The sequence below is a fragment of the Halictus rubicundus genome, chromosome 13 (genome assembly GCF_050948215.1).
Source record: "Halictus rubicundus isolate RS-2024b chromosome 13, iyHalRubi1_principal, whole genome shotgun sequence".
NCBI classification, from domain to species: Eukaryota; Metazoa; Arthropoda; class Insecta; order Hymenoptera; family Halictidae; genus Halictus; species Halictus rubicundus.
In genome coordinates, this window is record NC_135161.1 from 6,260,404 (window position 1) to 6,286,331 (window position 25,928).

Below are 25,928 nucleotides of genomic sequence, written 5' to 3' on the forward strand. Positions count from 1 at the left end.
CGCTGGGGTCCCAAATGAGTACCAAGATACGCATGTATTTGTCACTTGATACGTGACTGTCGCGCGCATCTATGACGTACACAACGGACACCTCTGTTGGTCGGGTTGCCGCATTTTAGGCGGATTTTCAATTGTTAACGACTAAACGGCGAAGCTGAAATCGCAAATTTTTTATTCTTCAGCTCCGTCTTATATTTTAATGTAGAAGTACCCCTTAAATATTCTCCCACCTGTAGTCTAACACCCTGTATAAACAGTCCTAATAACCGAGTGATATTTCAGAAACGGGCGAAGGAAAAGTGAGTACTACAAAAGTCTTTACTTTCAATGCAGAACAACGTTACACGAGTACATAAATGAAAAAAAATATTACTGGTATATTGTTTAAATTTTTATCACATGTAACATTTTTTGCAAAATTTCTTATTATACGGAAGATTCGAAAAATTGTATTTTGACCAGCTTTTCCAGGCAAATACTCCACTGTGCGACGTGAACGACAATCTTCTGCGGAATTTCTTGAACCCTGAACGATTGTTTAAACTTTGAAATTTGTTTAAACCATGGCAACGGAACATCTTGACAAGTGACGCTAGGCATGTGTACTAACGCTCCCGGTTAGCGCGCGAACAAATAAATGGCTCGTGTATAGCCTTATCAGGAATGATAACGTTCACTCGCGTGAATTTTTATGACACAACTGCACCCTTTGTTAGTCAGTGCGACCGGAGTAGGGCAATTGTCGATTATTACATGGAATTTCATTGGGTAAGTTATGCTTGGGACTCTGAAGTTGGGAAGGAACACGCAGTTGATTTAAATATTTCAATAGTGATCATTAGACTAGCAATTTTTATGCATTTGAATCATACTAAGAGAATTTAAGAATGTATTATTTTCAATCCATTGAAATGATTAAAAGAGGAAGCAGTTGTCCATCTGGCTTCTGTTTGCCTGAAAAAGAAATTCATATTTTGCATAAAAATCCGCAGTCTAATAATAATAAAATGACAAAGTACTTTACTCAAAGGTTTATTCCACGACGAAGAGAATTTTTATGGTTGTGAATCAAGAGTCTAGTCCTCAAACGAAAACTTTTCCTCAACAATTAAAAAATTACGTATAATTCAAAGCTGCGTACATTTGAATTCTTTTTCCATAACACTTGTGAGCAGTTGACTAATCGAAACAGGTCAGAATTTGATTGTCCATCAATCATTGCAGAGCTTGGAGGATGAAGTCGAGGTACTCGGTGACCCTAGCATAAACGCCAGGATATCCCGGCCGGGCGCAACCGTAGCCATACGAAACAACTCCGATCTGGTAGTAGGTGAATTGACCCTGGGGCGTGGATATCATCAGAGGTCCTCCGCTGTCGCCCTGGTACACATTCATTTTTTAATAATAATTGCAATCGTGGAAACGAGTCGTCCGAATTAATGAATATTATCTCACGTCACAGGCGTCCTTGCCACCCTGAGCGAATCCAGCGCAGAGAACGCGGTTGTCGATCACGGCTGCCCTGAACTTGGACAATGCCTGTTGGCAGTCTGCGTTGCTCACCACAGGTAGCTGCGTTTCCAGCAGTCGGTCCGAGCGTGCGAATGAAATATCCACTGCAGATACACAGAAAATACATTAATTCAACAGAGTTCATTTCGAATTAGGCCACGGGTCCTTATGGGTTCGAAAATAAAAATTTTACTGTCACAACAGAAGACTTCTTGGTGAACCTACAGAACAGCTACTCAACCTCCAATTTCAATGATTCTTGGATATGTCACATATCGACAAGTATGAACAGAAACTAAGCGAGACCACAACTGTCATGCACAGGAAAAAGTTGTTGGAAATCTGGAGATTTATAACGTATTCAAAAATCATTCGATATGTTTCACTAAAAGAAAGTGATTGCGCATATATAAATTTGATAGAAAAATTTGCAGAAAGATCCGCAATTATTGTCATTTTGTTTCGTTTACCAGAAGCATTGTCTGAAATAGCGCCCCATCCAGCGACGTCTACGAACTCCCCGGTGAAATTCTTGTTCCGCATGTTCTCGTCAACCGGAAGGCAAATTGGATGCAGATGTACTGAGAAATTGGTGAGAACACGTTAACCAAGAAAAAAGATTAACCAACACTTATTGATACAACAGCAAGAACGACTAACCGGAGAATGGCACATCTTGCGCTAGCCTGAGGACAGCTATGTCATTGACGTAATGATGTTCCCTGAATCCAGGGTGGACGATCTTTTGCTCGATATCGACGTCGATCGGATGAGCTCCGTCGTTGCCATTTGCCAAATCCAAGTCTCCTATGCGAACCATGTACAGGCTCTCCACGACTGCACAGTGAGCTGCGGTCAGAACATGTCTAGCCGATATCAAGGTTCCTCCACAGCCCCACAAGGGCTCTGAGGAGTTGTTCTTGTTACGGAATCCTAGGGCTGCGATCCAAGGCCAGGCACCTGGACACAAGCAATCTTTTACTAACTGTTTGAAAAAAAAGTCTAGGAAGGAAGATCAGTTGTAGAAATGTTGTAACTAGTCCTATAAGGAAAGTTAGCGTTGCTACGCATAAAGTCCTCGGCCAAAAAATTAGGGCCATTTATAATTTTCCAAATGTTTCGCGGTGGAATTGAAAGACCAAAACGTAATTTAATAAACCAGAGACGTTTTCAATGGGATTCATGACGGGGGAGCTGCCTGGACATAGGGCTACAGGAACGTCAGTCACATATGACTGACAGTTACTTTCGACTGAGTTTAGAAATTCATTTTTATTATGAGATATCTAGATAAAACGAATTTTATTGGAGTCTTTCGAATTCAAAAGGGTTAAGACAGCATCCACGATAATACATTTTAAATTTCTAGTTTTGATTTTATTAATTAAATTACTCTGATTGTGTAAGAATCTCTGTGGTTGATAATTGGCACTTAACGTGCTAATGCATGGAAATTAAAATTGCACGCAGGGGACGCCTTAATAGTTAGTAAAATAGAATAATCAAATAATTCCGTTCAGGCCTCTCAAGTTTACTAGAAACAGCAAAGACATCAAAAATTGCGAGTGGCACTCATTTTTTGGCCAGGGACCATGTCTTTCATTAGATATGTATAAAGATGATACAGTTACAGCTGGTTTGAAACATTCCTAGACTGGTTTTTAGAAGTAGAGGACTTACCGAGCTGCGAAGCGGTTCCTCTGACAATTGTGGCGAAGGTGGTCATCACGTAGCCACAGTCTGGCTGTAGCAATGGACCGTACGGGGTTGTAGTTAATTCATTGTTACCTCCAGGGTTCGTTTCGCCCATGGGACAGCACAGGATCGGAATGTTATTCTCTAAAGCGCAAAGCGATCGTCTCACATAATCGCTGGCTTGGAGGCCTTGCTGATTCAGCAGCTCGTACAGTACCGGGCAATTGTTTATGCTGTTGCACCGTCCTGGTTTGTTGTTCGGGGTGATACACTGTTGTCCCACGATCGAACCTGCCGGAAGAATTCACAGATTTTCAATTCCTTACCTCACGACTGATTTTCTCGACCAAGATTTTCAAGTCGTATAAAACTTGGAGGAATCTGTGGATGTATTATACAAACGGAATGAGTCACTTTCTTAACGACTAGTTACTCGGCGTCTTTTTGTACACAACTCATCCATGTTTATTTAATGTTTCAAGTCATGGAAAATTCACAGTCGAAATATTGACCGGATTCCAGTCATTCCTGGAATCGACTCGTCGTTCTAAAAAAATACATATCGTGGAAATATATTTATGGATTACGTAACCGTACGAGCGGAAAATCCGGGTCAGCCTAATTCGTGAACTCAGATTAGTGTTCGACGCCTGTCAATTGGTCGTCGACGAACGTGCTATTGCGCGATTCTGTAGAAATATGAAAATGTTGTCCAAATGCGTATTCTACTATGTATCATTTGTTCCGTTGTTTCCGCGGTGCAGACTGTCTCAGAAAAATCGTTCGCTATTGCAGCGCGCATACGTAGCTTGTTTAATCTTCCTAAAAATGTTCAGTACTTGAACCAAATTCCTCTGACACGCATTACTACAATCCCAAATATTATCGCGGTGCATGCAAACACGCAACTATGTATTGACTCCGATCGACCTCTGACATTGTTTAGATCGCTCGGTTTTCCTGTTCGAATGTTCGGAATTTGATAATATTCGGTCCGTTCTGCGTTAATGTTGTACTGTTATGCGAGACTACCAGACTTATCTATTCTCTATAGATAAGTCAGACAAATAGATGAGTCAGAACTCACGGGCTTTCTCATCTACTAGACTAAGGCAAAATTACTCACCGGTACAGAGATTTCAGATTAAAGTCCAACCCTGCGAAAACTCCGACCTCCACGTCATTCCCTATCTCTAAGGGCTAGTGTCATCCATCCCCACCAAACTTCCATAGTTGTACTCTTATATAAGGCCCTGCGAAAGGGCGCGGACAGACAGAGAAGAAGCTACAAGTAGCCCGTCAGTCGACTCGTTTGTTATAAAGTTATTCGTCGTGTACAAAATCGCTTGTATTCTTGCTTGGCGACCTATTCCCAAATAAACCTAAGTTGTGCTGGAAGAGTTTGGAGTTTATTCGAGGATACTCTTCATCTACCCCTTCCTGCGGCATAACAGAGGACTAATTTTTGGTGGCAGCGGTGGGATAGGCCGCAATTCAGCAAGAAGACCGAGGTCAACAAGGCGACAAGACGAAATCTGGAAGGATATAAGACGATTATGAAAATTCTATTCGGGTAAGTGAATGCCTTTTCACACATATTGGAACCCGAAATCAGAAATTCACACCGAAAGTGATAGCAGCGAGTCGTTACATAGTTTTATTCATAAAACTCTCGAGAAAATGAGTCGACCCGCGAGCCCTGTTAGAAGCAGCCTTGAACAACAAATGGCTGAACTACTGAGAAAATGTCTTAAATTAATGACTCTCTGCGAAGAGCAACGGAAAGAAATCGACGAACTACGACATGGGGAAACTTCAGTACCACTAGGACCTGTAAACGTTAGAATCAGAGATGATGAAAGTGACAGCTCCTTTCGGTCAACGGACGAACAACGCGTTTTGCTCAGGAGAACGAAAGAATCAAGACAGGTTTATACAGTCAACAAACCCACGGGATCTGACCGAGGAATTACAAATCGAGGAAACCTTACAATCGCTCTCCGAATGGGACAAAGCAGGTCAAGTCGAGTATTCCTCCTAGACACAGGAGCGAGAATAAATTTAATAAAAGCAGCAGCAGCAGTTGTTTTACCTACACGAGCGCGAATCAATCGTTTTTATGGAATTGATGATAGAGAAGTCGTCTCAACCAGAGAAGCTAAACTTACAGTAGGAAATCGTGAACATATTTTAGCAATAGTACCTGACTCCTTTCCGATAGAAGAAGATGGATTGCTAGGGATGCCCTTTTTAGAACGGGAAGAAGCAAAAATTGATACCAAAAACAGGATAATAGAATTAACGGGTACTATGCACAGGGTTTTACATTTACAAATACCAGAGGAAAGAATCAAAGCGCTAGATTCCAACACAAGGGTTGAGCATTTAACCGATCCAAAGGCTATTGATTTAGTGAGACGAGTCTCAAGAGAATTTGCAGATATATTTTTTCTCCCAGGCGACGCGCTGCCCATGACTAATTTAACCGAACATGCGATACCTGTTACCGATGAGCTTCCAGTGCATACCAAACAATTTCGTTATCCCCCAGGGCATCTCGATGTAATAAATGAACAGGTTACCGACATGTTAGACAAAGGAATCATTCGTAATTCAACTTCTCCTTACAACTCGCCACTTTGGGTGGTTCCAAAAAAACAAGACGCCAGTGAAAAGAAGAAATGGCGTGTTGTAGTAGATTTCAGAGCGCTTAACGAGAAAACTAAGCATGATGCATACCCTCTACCCAATATAGAGGAGATCCTGGATCAGCTTGGGCGAGCCCGCTGGTTCTGTGCGTTTGACTTAGCGAGCGGTTTTCATCAAATTGGAATGAAAGAACAGGATAAGGCGAAAACAGCGTTCTCTACACCGTCTGGACATTTCGAGTACAATCGCATGCCGTTTGGTTTGAAAAATGCTCCAGCAACGTTCCAGAGAATGATGGACCGGGCACTGAGGGGTCTGATCGGAAACATCTGTTTCGTCTACCTAGATGATGTTATCGTCTTTGCGGAGAATCTGGAAGAATTGGAGAAACGCCTGAGGACGGTATTCCAACGCTTTCGAGATAGCGAATTGAAACTGCAACCGGATAAGTGTGAGTATCTGAAACCAGAACTCCAATATTTAGGACATCTTATTACAAAGGATGGTGTCAAGCCTAACCCTGAAAAAATTCGAGCTGTGGCCGAATTTCCAACCCCTAAGGATAAAAAGAATATCAAGCAGTTCCTAGGACTGGCAGGATATTACCGGAGATTTATCCCAAATTTCTCGCAGTTAGCTAAACCAATGAATACGCTCCTGAGAAAGGACAGGAAGTTCGAGTGGAAGCAACAACAAGAGGAATCTTTTCAACATCTGAAGACAGAACTTTGCGGAGATCGTGTACTCATGTACCCAGATTTTAAAAGACAATTCATTTTATCTACTGATGCCTCCGGTGAAGCTTTAGGAGCGGTACTGGCACAAAAAGATGAGAGCGGAAAAGAAAAACCAATCAGCTTTGCAAGTCGGACCCTAAACGAAGCTGAGCAAAAATATTCAACCACGGATCGCGAAATGCTTGCGATGGTTTGGAGTGTAAAGCACTTCCGCCCCTACTTATATGGTCGAAAGTTCCTTATAATTACTGATCATCAGCCACTGAAATGGCTAAATAACATGAAAAACCCAACTGCCATGCAGACGCGATGGAGGATCATTTTAGAAGAGTATGATTACGAGATTCAATACAAAAAGGGATGTTTGAATTCTAACGCTGATGCACTTAGTAGAAATCCGGTGATGTTAACTACAACTCGTAAGGCAGCATGGGCTAAAAACATAACTTTTTCAGATCAACGACCCGCAGACGCAATCTATATAGAATTTAGGAAAGGAAATGAAGATAAAGTTATATACGACCTACCTGATACAATACAACTAATTGGACAAGACTTTACGCAAGGGACCGTAAAGAAACTGTTAGAAGAACTTTGCGATATTCTGATTGTTGAAGAAATCCAAGGAATATTCACGTACCACCTAGAAGATTTGAAGAAGATTTCATCGTTGGAAGAACATGAGATTAAGCACCTCATGCAAGATACTTTTCGCAACGCAGATCAAAAGTTTATTTTAATTTCCCCAGCTTTGAAGACACCGGAAACAGAAGAAGAAAAACTAGAAATAATCAATAACCATCACGGTCATTTCTCATCAGCACATTCGGGAATCAAAGCGACTCTTAGTAAAATATTGGAAAACTACACATGGAAAGGTATCCATAAGGATGTTACGGAATTCATCAACAACTGTAACTCTTGTCAGCAAGCCAAAATTGTTAGACAACCGACTAAGATGCCATTAGCTATTACGGATACACCGCGAATGTTCAACGAAAAGATAGCATTAGACATCGTGGGACCCTTTACCGAAAGTTTGAAAGGACACAAATACGTGCTAACCATACAGGATCAACTCAGCAAGTTCATGGAAGCAGTAGCCTTGGAAAATCAAAGGGCAGAAACGATCGCGACAGCTCTCACCAATACATGGATCTTGCGATATGGATTTCCGAAAACAATATTAACAGATCAAGGAGCAAATTTTATGGGAAAAACAATGAAGGAACTATGTCAAATATTTAAGAGTGATTTGATCCATACAACAGCATTCAGGCCAGAATCCAACGGATCTTTAGAACGAGCGCATGCAGTAATTAAGGATTATTTAAGATCCTATGTCACGCTTGATGAAACGTGCGAAGTCTGGGATGACTACCTACAATCAGCAATCTTCTCGTACAACACTGTAACTCATACCAGCACGGGTTACAAGCCATTCGAACTAGCTTTTGGAAGAAAACCACCGACTATTAATCAGTTAGAACAAGAAGATCAAGTAACATATTGCGATTTAGTAACATCTATAGAGAATCATTTGCGTAAGACATGGAAGCATGCCGAAACTAATATTAAAAATATCAAAGAAACTGTCAAACTAGCATATGATAAGAACATTAGACCTTTAGCATTAACAGTAGGAGATCACGTTTGGGTAAGGAATCAGGGTAGAGATAGGTTAGCTGGATTATCCATGCCGTGGTTAGGTCCATATATAGTTAAACAAATAGATGGTTTAAATGCCGTAGTAAATATCAGGAATAAAGACTATAAAATCCATTTAAATAGACTTAAATTTGCTAACATGAATTCTGTTACAGACTTATAATCCTAGGCTTTAGTCTAGATTATGCTTTATTAACCATTGTGGAAATTAAGAAACTACACAATACGCCGAATCTGGAATTCGACAACATGGGTGTCACAAGGACATACCACAAGAAATGGCGCACACTTTACACCTACGAGCGACGAACCCATACCAATTTATGTAAAACCGTCAAAGCGTAAAACCGTACTCAAACCAATCTTGTAAAAAGAACATACCTTACCAAGGTATATTCTTTTAAAATAAGGAAGGGGATGTTATGCGAGACTACCAGACTTATCTATTCTCTATAGATAAGTCAGACAAATAGATGAGTCAGAACTCACGGGCTTTCTCATCTACTAGACTAAGGCAAAATTACTCACCGGTACAGAGATTTCAGATTAAAGTCCAACCCTGCGAAAACTCCGACCTCCACGTCATTCCCTATCTCTAAGGGCTAGTGTCATCCATCCCCACCAAACTTCCATAGTTGTACTCTTATATAAGGCCCTGCGAAAGGGCGCGGACAGACAGAGAAGAAGCTACAAGTAGCCCGTCAGTCGACTCGTTTGTTACAAAGTATTTCGTCGTGTACAAAATCGCTTGTATTCTTGCTTGGCGACCTATTCCCAAATAAACCTAAGTTGTGCTGGAAGAGTTTGGAGTTTATTCGAGGATACTCTTCATCTACCCCTTCCTGCGGCATAACAGTACAACATAAAGTTACATCCAGGTAGCTCGACTCATTTGCATCATAAGGAAATATGAAAAGAAGGCCTTTATCATCAAACTTTCTTTTTTATTACTTTTAAGTACAAAAATGACTACAAGTAAAAGAACTTCATATTTCAGCAGTATAAGAAAAAATAAATTGGGCGTATATATACGCTAATGATGCAAATGGGTTAATATCCAGGTAAAAATTCTCCTAAATCTCAGCGCCTAGCAAGCAAGTCAATAGCGCTCCCTAAAATTAAGGGGTGAACCTTGTGTAAAATGAAATTTTTGATCATCTTTCTTTTTTCTTTACGTTTAAATCGATAGTAAATTTTCTCAAGAACATAATAAAAAAAGTTAGAAAGTGATCAGAGATGTTCTTGTACGTTATTTTCAAAATAAAGTAAACGGTTCTATTGGGCCGAGCGGCTCACTTCTCGGGTCGGGTTCTTGTCGGAAAGGCTCGTGCTTCTCGATAAGAAGAAAACACAGCCGAAGTACAACTCTTTGAGGAAGAGGAAGATCTGTTCTATGGCCCTAGAATCGCAGATTAGCAAAAAACCGCGATAAGTTAAAATGAATTAAGACTTTTTCACGATACACAAACACGTAACGTCTTCTTCATTTTACTCGAACTTTGAACGCATTTTGCTCGAAACACAAAATTTCGCACGCTGTGCAACCTAGCTGAAAAACTGATTACTTGATCTATATGACTCTTTTTATTAACATTGTTATTAAGAGAAAATCATAACAGAAAATCCGTTTTTTTTTTGTTCAAAACTGCCATTTTTGCAATTATGCAAATTTCAATAAAAGAAGAATGTCACGTTGTGCGTATTTGCATAAACTAGCGATTCCATTATGATTTTTTCGTTTCAGATCGTTTTTGTTCACTGTACGCTGCACGGCGCATTTCCAAGACGCCATTTTAGAGCAGTCATGGCACCATTGATATTAACGATTAAAATTTACAAAAAAAATTTTTGTTTACACTATGTATTGTATAACTGGACAATATCACAATATATTTTACTGGATTATTCTATTCGTCTTTCGTGCTCTAATAATTAGCCAGTTGTGAGACCTCATGAGATGCTCGAGTACCCAGGTACTCAGCTGTCTCGTGATATACCGGGTAGTCTGTTACTTCATGAGATGCCCGGATATTTTTGCTGTATCTGGGTGTCTCATGGATACTCGGGTGTCTCACAGCAAGTACACAGCATAGATTTGCTGAGTTGTTCTACTCGCGCGAAGCAATAAGTCGGCGAAACCGTAAGCCAGATCTTTCTGTGACAATTTGATAGGTCACTGGGAAAAGGTGTGCGTTTCCCGATTGCACGACGAAGGTTGCATGGCGGTTCTAATTCGCATTCGAGGGGCGAGCGAATAAAGCCGTAAATAGGCGATTTAATACACAAACCTTGAGCGGACACCAGGAGAACGAATGGCTGCAACACACCAATCAACACCACGCACGTGGACAACATTTTGGTCTGCACAGTTCTAAGGCAAACAAGTAAAAGTATACCAATTTGGGACCACGTAGTGGTAGTAGTATTCGCTTCGCGGTAAAAAAAAAAAAAGAGCAAAGATTGATTGCAAAGAAATGTAATAATTCAACATTTAAAAGATGCTCATTCGAAAGACACCGACACGGAACTGGAGAGTTTGCCGGTGATTTTCGACGATTCATAACAGAAAAATTGCTTGTTCCGCAAACTTACGATGGTCCTTTGAATGTCGGAAGTCCGCTGGATCGATCGATAGATCCACCGATCTCCACACGTAAAACTGTCAGAAAACTACCGCGTCTAACCGTCACGAACTTTCTTCCAACGCAAACGTTTTGATTGACGCAACGTTTTCACAAAAATTCATCCCCACCCAAAAGTTCACCGTTCTCAAACTCTTCCGTAGTCAAGGGGTTAAATGCCACCTCCCGCCATCGTGAAACGCGCGGTAGTTTCAACATCCGGATAATATCCAATCACTTACGAGCCCTTGTTAGTCACGTGTGACGCACACGTGCAGAAATTACCACGTGTATACAAACTGCACCCGGCGTTATGAATATCGATACCTAATCTGCAGAAATTTGCCACAAATTTTCTCTCGAATTTGCCACACTGTAGTTTGCGTAGCCTGACTTTGCCCAGCTGCCGATAACACAGCTCGATCGTTCCTTTATTCTTCGATCCATGTAGATCATTAATAGCCATAGTGTAAGGGTCCAATTACTGTGAAGGTACCAATTGCTAAGCCTATACTAATTATACTTATTGTTAGAGCATAATGAATATTAAAAATGAGATATAGAGTGTGTTCGACTACAGGTGGGAGAATATTAGGGTGTGATTCCCCATGACAATATGAAACGAAAATGAAGAATGAAAAAATTTCGATCTCGGCTTCATTTTCCAGTTATTAAGCATTAAAGATCTGCTTAAAATGCGGCAACCCTACTAACAGAGATGTACGTTGCGTACGTTATAGAGGTGCGCGATTGTCACGTATACAAATATGTACATTTTTGTGAATATTTGCACATACGGGGACTTCATTCAATATTTATGGAGAGAATGGATATATAGAAACTGTTTTATAGTGATTACGAGTAAATTGCTTATGCGAGTCTAATTGTAAAGTGAAAAGACATTGATCCCTTCAACTCGGTAATTGGATAGGGCAGATATTAGAAATACCCTTGTGGATTTTAACGAGTAGGCAGGTTCAATATTGTCCAACGATTAATTTGTTGAATTCTTAAAATATTTTCACCTCGCTGGGGTCCCAAATGAGTACCAAGATACGCATGTATTTGTCACTTGATACGTGACTGTCGCGCGCATCTATGACGTACACAACGGACACCTCTGTTGGTCGGGTTGCCGCATTTTAGGCGGATTTTCAATTGTTAACGACTAAACGGCGAAGCTGAAATCGCAAATTTTTTATTCTTCAGCTCCGTCTTATATTTTAATGTAGAAGTACCCCTTAAATATTCTCCCACCTGTAGTCTAACACCCTGTATAAACAGTCCTAATAACCGAGTGATATTTCAGAAACGGGCGAAGGAAAAGTGAGTACTACAAAAGTCTTTACTTTCAATGCAGAACAACGTTACACGAGTACATAAATGAAAAAAAATATTACTGGTATATTGTTTAAATTTTTATCACATGTAACATTTTTTGCAAAATTTCTTATTATACGGAAGATTCAAAAAATTGTATTTTGACCAGCTTTTCCAGGCAAATACTCCACTGTGCGACGTGAACGACAATCTTCTGCGGAATTTCTTGAACCCTGAACGATTGTTTAAACTTTGAAATTTGTTTAAACCATGGCAACGGAACATCTTGACAAGTGACGCTAGGCATGTGTACTAACGCTCCCGGTTAGCGCGCGAACAAATAAATGGCTCGTGTATAGCCTTATCAGGAATGATAACGTTCACTCGCGTGAATTTTTATGACACAACTGCACCCTTTGTTAGTCAGTGCGACTGGAGTAGGGCAATTGTCGATTATTACATGGAATTTCATTGGGTAAGTTATGCTTGGGACTCTGAAGTTGGGAAGGAACACGCAGTTGATTTAAATATTTCAATAGTGATCATTAGACTAGCAATTTTTATGCATTTGAATCATACTAAGAGAATTTAAGAATGTATTATTTTCAATCCATTGAAATGATTAAAAGAGGAAGCAGTTGTCCATCTGGCTTCTGTTTGCCTGAAAAAGAAATTCATATTTTGCATAAAAATCCGCAGTCTAATAATAATAAAATGACAAAGTACTTTACTCAAAGGTTTATTCCACGACGAACAGAATTTTTATGGTTGTGAATCAAGAGTCTAGTCCTCAAACAACACTTTTCCTCAACAATTAAAAAATGATGTATAATGTTACAGATAATGCGTCAGCGACAAAGAGGATGCACAAGCATACGAAACAGTTTCAAAGCTGCGTACATTTGAATTCTTTTTGCATAACACTTGTGAGCAGTTCACTAATCGAAACAGATCTGGTTTGTTTGTCTGAAACAGGTCAGAATTTGATTGGTTGTTAATCATTTCAGAGCCCAGACGATGAAATCGAGGTACTCGGTGACCCTAGCATAAACGCCAGGATATCCCGGCCGGGCGCAACCGTGGCCATACGAAACAACTCCGATCTGGTAGTAGGCGACTTTATCCGTGAACTTGTTAATTGGAAACATCAGAGGTCCTCCGCTGTCGCCCTGGTAAACGTTCATTTTTTAATAATAATGGCACCCGTGGAAACGAGTCATCCGAATTAACGAATATTGTCTCACCTTACAGGCGTCCTTGCCACCCTGAGCGAAACCAGCGCAGAGAACGCGGTTGTCGATCACGGCTGACCTGAACTGGGACAATGCCTGTCGGCATTCTGCGTTGCTGACCACAGGTATGTGCGTTTCCTGCAGTTCGTCCGAGTGTGCGAATGAAATATCCTCTGCAGAAACACAGAAAACACATTAATTCAACAGAGTTCATTTCGAATTAGGCCACGGGTCCTTATGGGTTCGAAAATAAAAATTTTACTGTCACAACAGAAGACTTCTTGGTGAACCTACAGAACAGCTACTCAACCTCCAATTTCAATGATTCTTGGATATGTCACATATCGACAAGTATGAACAGAAACTAAGCGAGACCACAACTGTCATGCACAGGAAAAAGTTGTTGGAAATCTGGAGATTTATAACGTATTCAAAAATCATTCGATATGTTTCACTAAAAGAAAGTGATTGCGCATATATAAATTTGATAGAAAAATTTGCAGAAAGATCCGCAATTATTGTCATTTTGTTTCGTTTACCAGAAGCATTGTCTGAAGTAGCGCCCCATCCAACGACGTGTACGAACTCCCCGGTGAAATTCTTGTTCCGAATGCTCTCGTCAAGCGGAAGGCAAATTGGATGCAGATGTACTGAGAAATTGGTGAGAACACGTTAACCAAGAAAAAAGATTAACCAACACTTATTGATACAACAGCGAGAACGACTAACCGGAGAATGGCACATCTTGCGCTAGCCTGAGGACAGCTATGTCATTGACGTGTCGATACTTCTTGTATCCAGGGTGGACGATCTTTTGCTCGATATCGACGTCGATCGGATGCGCTCCGTCGTTGCCATTTGCCAAATCCAAGTCTCCTATGCGAACCATGTACAGTCTCGAATCGACTGCACAGTGAGCTGCGGTTAGGACGTGTCTTGCCGATATCAGGGATCCTCCGCAACCCCACAAAGGTTCTGAGGAGTTGTTCTTGCTGCGGAACCCTAGGGCTGCGATCCAAGGATAGGTACCTGGACACAAGCAATCTTTTACTAACTGTTTGAGAAGAAAGCCTAGGAAGGAAGATCAGTTGTAGAAATGTTGTAACTAGTCCTATAAGGAAAGTTAGCGTTGCCACACATAAAATCCCCGGCCAAAAAATTATGGCCATTTATAATTTTCCAAATGTTTCGCGGTGGAATTGAAAGACCAAAACGTAATTTAATAAACCAGAGACGTTTTCAATGGGATTCATGACGGGGGAGCTGCCTGGACATAGGGCTACAGGAACGTCAGTCACATATGACTGACAGTTACTTTCGACTGAGTTTAGAAATTCATTTTTATTATGAGATATCTAGATAAAACGAATTTTATTGGAGTCTTTCGAATTCAAAAGAGTTAAGACAGCATCCACGATAATACATTTTAAATTTCTAGTTTTGATTTTATTAATTAAATTACTCTGATTGTGTAAGAATCTCTGTGGTTGATAATTGGCACTTAACGTGCTAATGCATGGAAATTAAAATTGCACGCAGGGGACGCCTTAATAGTTAGTAAAATAGAATAATCAAATAATTCCGTTCAGGCCTCTCAAGTTTACTAGAAACAGCAAAGACATCAAAAATTGCGAGTGGCACTCATTTTTTGGCCAGGGACCATGTCTTTCATTAGATATGTATAAAGATGATACAGTTACAGCTGGTTTGAAACATTCCTAGACTGGTTTTTAGAAGTAGAGGACTTACCGAACTGCGAATCGGTTTCTCCGGAAATTGTGCGGACCCAGGTCATCACGTAGCCACAGTCTGGCAGTAGCAATGGACCGTACGGGGTTGTAGTTAATTCATTGTTACCTCCAGGGTTCGTTTCGCCCATGGGACAGCACAGGATCGGAATGTTATTCTCTAAAGCGCAAAGCGATCGTCTCACATAATCGCTGGCTTGGAGGCCTTGCTGATTCAGCAGCTCGTACAGTACCGGGCAATTGTTTATGCTGTTGCACCGTCCTGGTTTGTTGTTCGGGGTGATACACTGTTGTCCCACGATCGAACCTGCCGGAAGAATTCACAGATTTTCAATTCCTTACCTCATGACTGACTTTCTCGATCAAGATTTTCAAGTCGCATAAAACTTGGAGGAATCTGTGCATGTACAGGGTGTCAAAAAATTATATGTCACGGCCACTATAGCGTGATTCTACACCTACGATGGATTTTTGGTGGAAATTGACATAAAAAACACACCGCAAAATTGACCTTGACCTTGAAAATCAAGGTCAGAAAACAACCATTTTTTTGTTTAATCGTGTTCTACTGGTCATAACGATCAACTTTGTGAAAGAAATAGTAGTATCATGATTATGATAATTTCATACCCAACGAGATAGCTTACTGATGGTACCCGCTGTATGATAGTACGCTATTTACTTATATATTGGCGCTGGTTGTAAAAAATTTACAAATAAAGAAGCTGCAAAAATTATAAGAAATGCAACATCATTTTGTAAGAGAACGGTTGAGATGCGACCTATGGTTTCTTTTACAAAGTTGATCCTTATGACCAGTAGAACATGATTAAACAAAAAAAATTTTTGTTTTTTTGACCTTGATTTTCAAGGTCAAGGTCAATTTTGCGGGGAGTTTTTTATGTCAATTTCCACCAAATCGTAGGTGTAGAATCACGCTATGGTGGCCGTGACATTTAATTTTTTGACACCCTGTACAGTGGGCGAAATTTGTATAAGGACACTAATATTTACGTAGTACTACTGCCTCGTTCAGACTGTAAACAGCGTGTGTAGCTAAAAGAAAGTAAGTATTAGAAAAATATAATACTCCATTTTACAAATAATTCAATACAATCTATCTATTAGAATGCCACGTGGAAAAATTCTAAGCACAGAAGAAAAAATGAAAATACAAGCATATCGTGATTCATAACTTTCTTAAATTAGGTAAAGATTATGGCAAAAACGACGGAGGTGGGAATAATAAACTCACGAGGCCTAATCGTTCATGCATTTTTAGAGAAATTAAGACTGAAAATAAAAGTGCTGGTCAAGTAACAAAAGTTTTGGAGTTGCCAGTAACTGTACCAAGTGTACAGCAAATATTACAAAAAGATAAGCGACTGAAGTGGACAAAAAAAGCAGTAAACCACCTCTTACAGAATCTCACAAAATTACTAGATTAGATTTCGCTCAAAGTCCTATGACTTGGGATGAGTAGTGGAAAAATGTTATTTCTTCCGACGAGAAAAAATTCAATTTGGCAGGCCTGATGGATTTAAATACTATTGGCACGATTTACGTACTGAAAAATCAATGGCGATGAGTAGAAATTTCTGCGGTGAGAGTTTGATGTTTTGGGCTGCGTTTAGTCATTCTGGAAAGACACCGTTATGCAAAATTTCTACTAGATGGGATGCAGATAAATACATAGATCTATTGGAGGACAACTTAATACCCTTTGTTGAAGAAAACCATAATGAAAACGTCATCTTCCAACAAGATAATGCTGCCGTACATAGTGCGAGAAAAACAAAAGAATGGTCCCATCAAAAAGATTTGCCGCTTACGACGTGGCCGGCACGTTCACCGGACTTAAACCCCATAGAAAATTTATGGGGAATCTTACCCAGAGTTGTATATGAAAGTAATAAGCAGTATAGCAACATTAAAGAACTTGAAAAAGCTGTAAGACAAGAATGGCAAAAAATTGATGTTATTACATTACAAAAATTAGTTTTCAGTATGAAAAATAGAGTGTTTGAAGTCAGAAGGCGTAATGGGAGAAATGCTAAATATTAATATTACAATTGTTGTGTTCCTTATTATTCTTTAGTTGGTTGTTCCTATACGAATTTCGCTATTCCCTTATATACTTAATTCATATATTTTGCTTATAAAAAAATAATATTCTTGTTGTTTCATTATTCCCTCATATTTTCAACCTAGTTTTAGATATATGAGCAAAGCACTTACTTCCTTTTATTATAAAATTGCAGTGTCCCTATACAAATTTCGTCCACTGTATTATACAAACGGAATGAGTCACTTTCTTAACGACCAGTTACTCGGCGTCTTTTTGTACACAACTCATCCATGTTTATTTAATGTTTCAAGTCATGGAAAATTCACAGTCGAAATATTGACCGGATTCCAGTCATTCCTGGAATCGACTCGTCGTTCTAAAAAAATACATATCGTGGAAATATATTTATGGATTACGTAACCGTACGAGCGGAAAATCCGGGTCAGCCTAAAGGCCGTTGCACACTAGACCGCACCGCCGCCTGACCAGCACCGCACCGCCGGCGTCGCGTTGACGCCGCGCTGGTGCTGTTTGCCGCACACTAGAACGCACCGCCGCCTGACCAGCACCGCACCAAATCTATTGCCAAAACTATTGTAGAATTATTTTAAGGCTCACAATGCTCCCTTTACAATGCTCACTTGTGGTCAAAATTCAAAATGTCATCGAAATTTTCTAAAAATTGATAATCAAAGGTTCTTAATGTCACTGATAATGAACGTGATATTATGCGGTCTGGAAACCGCCTTTCTAAACGCTCGAATATCTCGTGTTTTAGATATCTCTCTATTGTATAGGATAGTTCTGTCACGCAAAAACTCCGAGAGACGAAGTCGCGGGGTTGATGAGCGAAGCGAGTAGGGGGCGAAGCGAATTTGTTGACGTATCTAGTAGCTCAGATCGTAGCATCTACGTACATGATGACCGAATGTACGTCAGCGGGCCCAGTTGGCCGTTCGTGTTAATAATGGCGTTGGCCCTTCGTTGGCCATGACCGATGGCCCACTTGCATAAAAAGGCGACATTTTTAACGGTTGGCCAACCAATATCGCAATCAAGGCCCAACAAAATGACAACTATAAATGCTACTAGGGAATCGTAAAGTCAAGCATATGTAGGGAAGCCGCCTTTTAGGGCCAAAAGTCGATTTTTCCAGATTGAGATATTAAAAAATTTTTTTTGCAACAGACTAAGAACTCTTCCAAGCTACTAAATCCAAATTATTATTCATTTCAGATTATTTTGTCCTAAGATATATCATTCTGAAGACAAAATCGTGAAATTCAGATTAAGCAAAACGCTGAAACAGGATCGCACATCCTTATATGTATTTTATCATACGTAAATTATACATATAAAATACTTCTTAAATAATTCATCATGTTATCGCAAATGTAATTTCTTAATGAAAATATATTGGAAACATCTTTGTTCTGCAAATTCTACCACCGGTTAAAGTGTAAAAATATTTTTAAAAATACGGTCGTATTCTACGATTCTTCCTGTTTGAAATTCAGTTTTTTAATTCGCGGAGCATCAAAAATTGCAAATATTGAGTACTTGAAACTGTTATAAGAATATATTAGATTGGAGGGAAAGTTCTGCCGTATTTCAAAGAAAACATTTGAATCAATTTATAAAAATACGTGTTTCATATTATTCAATGATATAATTTCCATTATTTGTAAGGACTTGTTGCCATCTTTCAGGTAACCTGTGCATTCTTGTTTCCCAATGACTCAATAGATACTATTTTTACTAAGAAATTCCCGTGTGATTAACTCCATGATATAGGACGTAAGCTGTGAGTTATAGGAGTGGGCTACGATATTAAACTGTTACCGCCCACTACTACACGATTGTAGGGGGTGGCAAGACGCCATTTCGTATGGGTTCGAAGTGGTGACATTGTATTGATGCGAAGCTTAGAAGAAGGTTCCCCGGCAGGACTGCGGTGACGTATCTAGATACGAATGCGCGGCCGATTGGTTCAGAGTGGAAGAGGCAGGCCTTGTTTCACACGCATTTTCGACTGAATTCGAAATATTGGCTGCAGCGGCCACACATATTGTGTAACGCGACGACCTTCGGCCTCAAAAATTGGGCCAACAGCCGCGGCAGAGATGGGGATAGGCATACCTACGATAGACTCGGTTTGTTTAGGTACCGTCCCCCGGCGCTGCTCTGTATGGAGCGGTTTATGACAGATCATTACTATTGAGCTGGAAGTCGGCAGAGTCGAACAACATCTGTTTACTGTAAAGTAATTTGTAGACCCCGACCTCTTCGACGAATGTACAAATGCTACACCCGAGAAATTTAAAAAACGGTGACCACGAGGAACTCTGAAATGTTCTAGTTAACAGCTTTTTAAATAAATAATGACGAATTGTTTCACCGCACAGATTTTTATAAAAAATAGGGATCACCTCGATTTTTTAAATATTACTATATATTTCTGACTTCATAATATTATAGTTGGTGTCGAAACAAATAACCTTAATAATCTTGAAATAACGCTAAAATACTTTTGGCTACAAAAAGCGAGTTTCCAGACCATAGTGCGGCGCACTAGATCGACCAAATCTAGTTTTGACTTTTTCGGACATTCTCGCCGAGAATGTCCTTCTGTCGAGGCGATAGAGAGGCGATCCCATGCTGTGCTGTTGCCGGTAGGTGTGCGCACTCCCAAGGAGGCCTATGAAGAAAGTCAAAACGGCGGCGGCGGTGCGGTCTAGTGTGCAAAGGCCTTAATTCGTGAACTCAGATTAGTGTTCGACGCCTGTCAATTGGTCGTCGACGAACGTGCTATTGCGCGATTCTGTAGAAATATGAAAATGTTGTCCAAATGCGTATTCTACTATGTATCATTTGTTCCGTTGTTTCCGCGGTGCAGACTGTCTCAGAAAAATCGTTCGCTATTGCAGCGCGCATACGTAGCTTGTTTAATCTTCCTAAAAATGTTCAGTACTTGAACCAAATTCCTCTGACACGCATTACTACAATCCCAAATATTATCGCGGTGCATGCAAACACGCAACTATGTATTGACTCCGATCGACCTCTGACATTGTTTAGATCGCTCGGTTTTCCTGTTCGAATGTTCGGAATTTGATAATATTCGGTCCGTTCTGCGTTAATGTTGTACAACATAAAGTTACATCCAGGTAGCTCGACTCATTTGCATCATAAGGAAATATGAAAAGAAGGCCTTTATCATCAAACTTTCTTTTTTATTACTTTTAAGTACAAAAATGACTACAAGTAAAAGAACTTCAAATTTCAGCAGTATAAGAAAAAATAAATTGGGCGTATATATACGCTAATGATGCAAATGGGTTAATATCCAGGTAAAAATTCTCCTAAATCTCAGCGCCTACCAAGCAAGTCAATAGCGCTCCCTAAAATTAAGGGGTGAACCTTGTGTAATATGAAATTTTTGATCATCTTTCTTTTTTCTTTACGTTTAAATCGATAGTAAATTTTCTCAAGAACATAATAAAAAAAGTTAGAAAGTGATCAGAGATGTTCTTGTACGTTATTTTAAAAATAAAGTAAACGGTTCTATTGGGCCGAGCGGCTCACTTCTCGGGTCGGGTTCTTGTCGGAAAGGCTCGTGCTTCTCGATAAGAAGAAAACACAGCCGAAGTACAACTCTTTGAGGAAGAGGAAGATCTGTTCTATGACCCTAGAATCGCGGATTAGCAAAAAACCGCGATAAGTTAAAATGAATTAAGACTTTTTCACGATACACAAACACGTAACGTCTTCTTCATTTTACTCGAACTTTGAACGCATTTTGCTCGAAACACAAAATTTCGCACGCTGTGCAACCTAGCTGAAAAACTGATTACTTGATCTATATGACTCTTTTTATTAACATTGTTATTAAGAGAAAATCATAACAGAAAATCCGTTTTTTTTTTGTTCAAAACTGCCATTTTTGCAATTATGCAAATTTCAATAAAAGAAGAATGTCACGTTGTGCGTATTTGCATAAACTAGCGATTCCATTATGATTTTTTCGTTTCAGATCGTTTTTGTTCACTGTACGCTGCACGGCGCATTTCCAAGACGCCATTTTAGAGCAGTCATGGCACCATTGATATTAACGATTAAAATTTACATAAAAAATTTTTGTTTACACTATGTATTGTATAACTGGACAATATCACAATATATTTTACTCGATTATTCTATTCGTCTTTCGTGCTCTAATAATTAGCCAGTTGTGAGACCTCATGAGATGCTCGAGTACCCAGGTACTCAGCTGTCTCGTGATATACCGGGTAGTCTGTTACTTCATGAGATGCCCGGATATTTTTGCTGTATCTGGGTGTCTCATGGATACTCGGGTGTCTCACAGCAAGTACACAGCATAGATTTGCTGAGTTGTTCTACTCGCGCGAAGCAATAAGTCGGCGAAACCGTAAGCCAGATCTTTCTGTGACAATTTGATAGGTCACTGGGAAAAGGTGTGCGTTTCCCGATTGCACGACGAAGGTTGCATGGCGGTTCTAATTCGCATTCGAGGGGCGAGCGAATAAAGCCGTAAATAGGCGATTTAATACACAAACCTTGAGCGGACACCAGGAGAACGAATGGCTGCAACACACCAATCAACACCACGCACGTGGACAACATTTTGGTCTGCACAGTTCTAAGGCAAACAAGTAAAAGTATACCAATTTGGGACCACGTAGTGGTAGTAGTATTCGCTTCGCGGTAAAAAAAAAAAAGAGCAAAGATTGATTGCAAAGAAATGTAATAATTCAACATTTAAAAGATGCTCATTCGAAAGACACCGACACGGAACTGGAGAGTTTGCCGGTGATTTTCGACGATTCATAACAGAAAAATTGCTTGTTCCGCAAACTTACGATGGTCCTTTGAATGTCGGAAGTCCGCTGGATCGATCGATAGATCCACCGATCTCCACACGTAAAACTGTCAGAAAACTACCGCGTCTAACCGTCACGAACTTTCTTCCAACGCAAACGTTTTGATTGACGCAACGTTTTCACAAAAATTCATCCCCACCCAAAAGTTCACCGTTCTCAAACTCTTCCGTAGTCAAGGGGTTAAATGCCACCTCCCGCCATCGTGAAACGCGCGGTAGTTTCAACATCCGGATAATATCCAATCACTTACGAGCCCTTGTTAGTCACGTGTGACGCACACGTGCAGAAATTACCACGTGTATACAAACTGCACCCGGCGTTATGAATATCGATACCTAATCTGCAGAAATTTGCCACAAGTTTTCTCTCGAATTTGCCACACTGTAGTTTGCGTAGCCTGACTTTGCCCAGCTGCCGATAACACAGCTCGATCGTTCCTTTATTCTTCGATCCATGTAGATCATTAATAGCCATAGTGTAAGGGTCCAATTACTGTGAAGGTACCAATTGCTAAGCCTATACTAATTATACTTATTGTTAGAGCATAATGAATATTAAAAATGAGATATAGAGTGTGTTCGACTACAGGAGGGAGAATATTTAGGGGGTGATTCCCCATGACAATATGAAACCTAAAATACGGCAACCTAAACGCCTAAAATGCGGCAACCCTACGAACAGATGTGCACGTTGCGTACGTTATAGAGGCGCGCGACTGTCACGTAAACAAATATGTGCATTTCTGTCAATACTTGCACATACGGGGATTTCATTCAATATTTATAGAGAGAATGGATATATAGAAACCATTTTATAGTGATCATGAGTAAATTGCTTATGCGAGCCTGATTGTAAAGTGAAAATCTTGATCCCTTCAACAAGGTAATTGCATAGGGCGGATATCAGAAATACACTTGTGAATTTTAACGAGTAGGCAGGATCAATATCGTCCAACGATTAATTTGTGAATTCTTAAAACATTTTCACCTCGCTAGAGTCGCAAATGAGAACTAAGGTACGCATGTGTTCGTCACTTGATACGTGACTGTAGCGCGCCTCTAAGCGTACGCAACGTACGACTCTGTTGGTAGGGTTGCCGTACTTTAGGCGGATTTTTAATTCTTAATAACTAAACGACAAAGCTGAAATCGCAAATTTTTTATTCTTCAGTTTTGTCTTATATTTTAATGTAGAACTACCCCTTACAATTTCTCCCACCTGTAGTCGAACACCTTGTATAAATGATCCTAATAACCGAGCGAGAATTCAGAGACGGACGAAGGAAAAATTAGTACTACAAAAGTCTTTACTTTGAATGCAGAACAACGCTACATGAGTACACAAATACAAAATAATAATACTGGTATATTGTTTAAATTTTTATCACGTGCAAAATTTTTTGCAAAATTTCTTATTATACGCAACATTCGAAAAATTGTATTTCGGCCAGCTTTTCCAGATAAATTCCACTGAGCCGCTGGATTCCGCTGATTTCCACTGTGCGTCGTGAACGACATGCTTCTGCGGAATTTCTTGAACCCTGAACAATTATTTAAACTTTTAAATTTGTTTAAACCTTGGCAACGGAACATCTTGACATATGACGCTGAATATTTGGACTAACGCTCCCGATTGGCACGCGAACGAATAAATTGCTCGTATATAGCCTTATCAGGAGTGATAACGTTCACACGCGTGAATTCTTATGACACAACTGCACCCTAATTTGTTAATCAATGCAAATGGATTAGGGCAATTGTCGATTATTACACGGAATTTCATTGGGTAAGTTATGCTTGGGACTCTGAGGAATCAGTCGGGAAGGTACGCTTTTAAAATTAGACTAGGAATTTTTATGCATTTGAATACTATTAAGAGAATATAAGAATGTATTATTTTCAATCCATTGAAATGATTAAAAGAAGAAGCAGATGTCCATCTGGCTTCTGTTTGCTGCGATCAATGAAAGAAATTTATATTTTGCATAAAAATCCGCAGTCTAACATAGTTAGATATAATAATACAATGACAAAGTACTTTACTCAAAGGTTTATTCCACGACGAAGACAATTTTTATGGTTGTGAATGAAGAGTCTAGTCCTTGAACGAACTTTTCCTCAACAATTAAAAAATTGTGTATAATGTTACAGATAACGCGTCAGAGACAAGGAGGATGCGCAAGTATACGAAACAGTTTCAAAGCTGCGTACATTTCAATTCTTTTTGCATAATACTTGTGAGCAGTTCAATAATCGAAAAAGACCCGGTTTGTTTGTGTGAAACAAGTCAGAATTTGATTGTCTATTAATCATTTCAGAGCCCAGACAATGAAATCGAGGAACTCGGTGACCCTAGCATAAACGCCAGGATATCCTGCCTGGGCGCAACCGTGGCCATACGAAACAACTCCGATCTGATAGTAGGTGAATTGATCCTGGGGCGTGGATATCATCAGAGGTCCTCCGCTGTCGCCCTGGTACACATTCATTTTTTAATAATAATTGCAATCGTGGAAACGAGTCGTCCGAATTAATGAATATTATCTCACCTGACAGGCGTCCTTGCCACCCTGAGCGAATCCAGCGCAGAGAACGCGGTTGTCGATCACGGCTGCCCTGAACTTGGACAATGCCTGTTGGCAGTCTGCGTTGCTCACCACAGGTAGCTGCGTTTCCAGCAGTTGGTCCGAGTGTGCGAATGAAATATCCACTGCAGAAACACAGAAAATACATTAATTCAACAGAGTTCATTTCGAATTAGGTCACGGGTCTTTATGCGTTTCGAAAATACAAATTGTTCTGTCACCACGAAAGACATCTTGGTGAACCTACAGAACAGCTACTCAACCTCCAATTTCAATGATTTTTGGATATACCACATATCGACAAGTATGAACAGAAACTAACCGAGAATCACTATCATGCACAGGAAAAAGTTGTTGAAAATGTGAAGATTTATAACGTATTCAAAAAAAGAACTTTACTTTCAGTAAAAGAAAGAGATTGCGCATATATAAATTTGTCAGAAAAATTTGCAAAAAGATCCGCAGTCGGCTACTCAATTATTGTCATTTTGTTTCGTTTACCAGAAGCATTGTCCGAAGTGGCGCCCCATCCAGCGACGAACGGGAACCTCCGGGCAAAATTGTTGGTCTTAAAGCTCTCGTCCACCGGAAGGCAAATTGGATGAAGATTATCTGAGAAATCGGTGAAAACACGTTAATCAAGAACGAAAATTAACAAATAGTTAATCGATACAACAGCGAGAAGGACTAACCGGAGAATGGCACGTCTTGTGCCAGCCTGAGGACAGCTATGTCATTGACGTATCGATACTTCTTGTATCCAGGGTGGACGATCTTCTGCTCGATATCGACTTCGATCGGATGAGCTCCGTCATCGTCTCGTGCCAAATCCAAGTCTCCTATGCGAACCATGTACAGGCTCTCCACCACTGCACAGTGAGCTGCGGTCAGAACATGTCTAGCCGATATCAAGGTTCCTCCACAGCCCCACAAGGGCTTTGAGGGGTTGTTTTTGCTGCGGAACCCTAGAGCTGCGATCCAGGGCCAGGCACCTGGACAGAAGCAATCTTTTACTAACTGTTTGAAAAAGAAGTCTAGGAAGGAGGATCAGTTGTAGAAATGTTGTAACTAGTCCTATAAGGAAAGTTAGCGTTGCTACGCATAAAGTCCTCGGCCAAAAAATTAGGGCCATTTATAATTTTCCAAATGTTTCGCGATGGAATTGAAAGGCCAGAACGTAATTTAATAAACCT

General features: G+C 40.0%; 3 protein-coding genes across 5 annotated transcripts in view; all 3 read right to left on the reverse strand.

Moving 5' to 3' along the window:
- LOC143360403 (venom protease-like) overlaps positions 1-25,928 on the reverse strand; it is a 49,690-nt gene that overhangs the window by 16,200 nt on the left and 7,562 nt on the right. The window lies entirely within an intron of this gene.
- On the reverse strand, positions 156-22,289 carry LOC143360405 (venom protease-like). 3 transcript variants are annotated; one of them, XR_013083269.1, is made up of 9 exons: positions 22,131-22,289; positions 21,828-21,910; positions 15,292-15,489; positions 3,193-3,498; positions 2,173-2,472; positions 1,983-2,093; positions 1,456-1,616; positions 1,142-1,380; positions 156-954 (listed from the first exon to the last, which is right to left on the reverse strand). XR_013083269.1 is itself a non-coding variant. In XM_076799198.1 (8 exons), the coding sequence occupies exons 2-8, from the start codon at positions 21,892-21,894 to the stop codon at positions 1,216-1,218; spliced, it is 1,308 nt and encodes a 435-aa protein (XP_076655313.1). In that variant the 5' UTR covers positions 21,895-21,910; positions 22,131-22,289; the 3' UTR covers positions 1,017-1,215. The 3 variants fall into 3 exon arrangements, 2 of the variants coding, with proteins under 2 accessions (XP_076655313.1, XP_076655314.1); XM_076799198.1 differs by lacking the exon at positions 156-954 and having other exon boundaries at positions 1,017-1,380; XM_076799199.1 differs by lacking the exons at positions 156-954; positions 1,142-1,380; positions 1,456-1,616; ... (1 more) ...; positions 2,173-2,472; positions 3,193-3,498 and adding exons at positions 12,065-13,371; positions 13,447-13,607; positions 13,974-14,084; positions 14,164-14,463 and having other exon boundaries at positions 15,184-15,489.
- Positions 24,213-25,568, reverse strand: LOC143360407 (uncharacterized). The gene is made up of 4 exons (XM_076799202.1): positions 25,428-25,568; positions 25,237-25,347; positions 24,700-24,860; positions 24,213-24,624 (listed from the first exon to the last, which is right to left on the reverse strand). Exons 2-4 carry the CDS (start codon positions 25,263-25,265, stop codon positions 24,503-24,505), a joined length of 312 nt encoding a protein of 103 aa, XP_076655317.1. The 5' UTR covers positions 25,266-25,347; positions 25,428-25,568; the 3' UTR covers positions 24,213-24,502.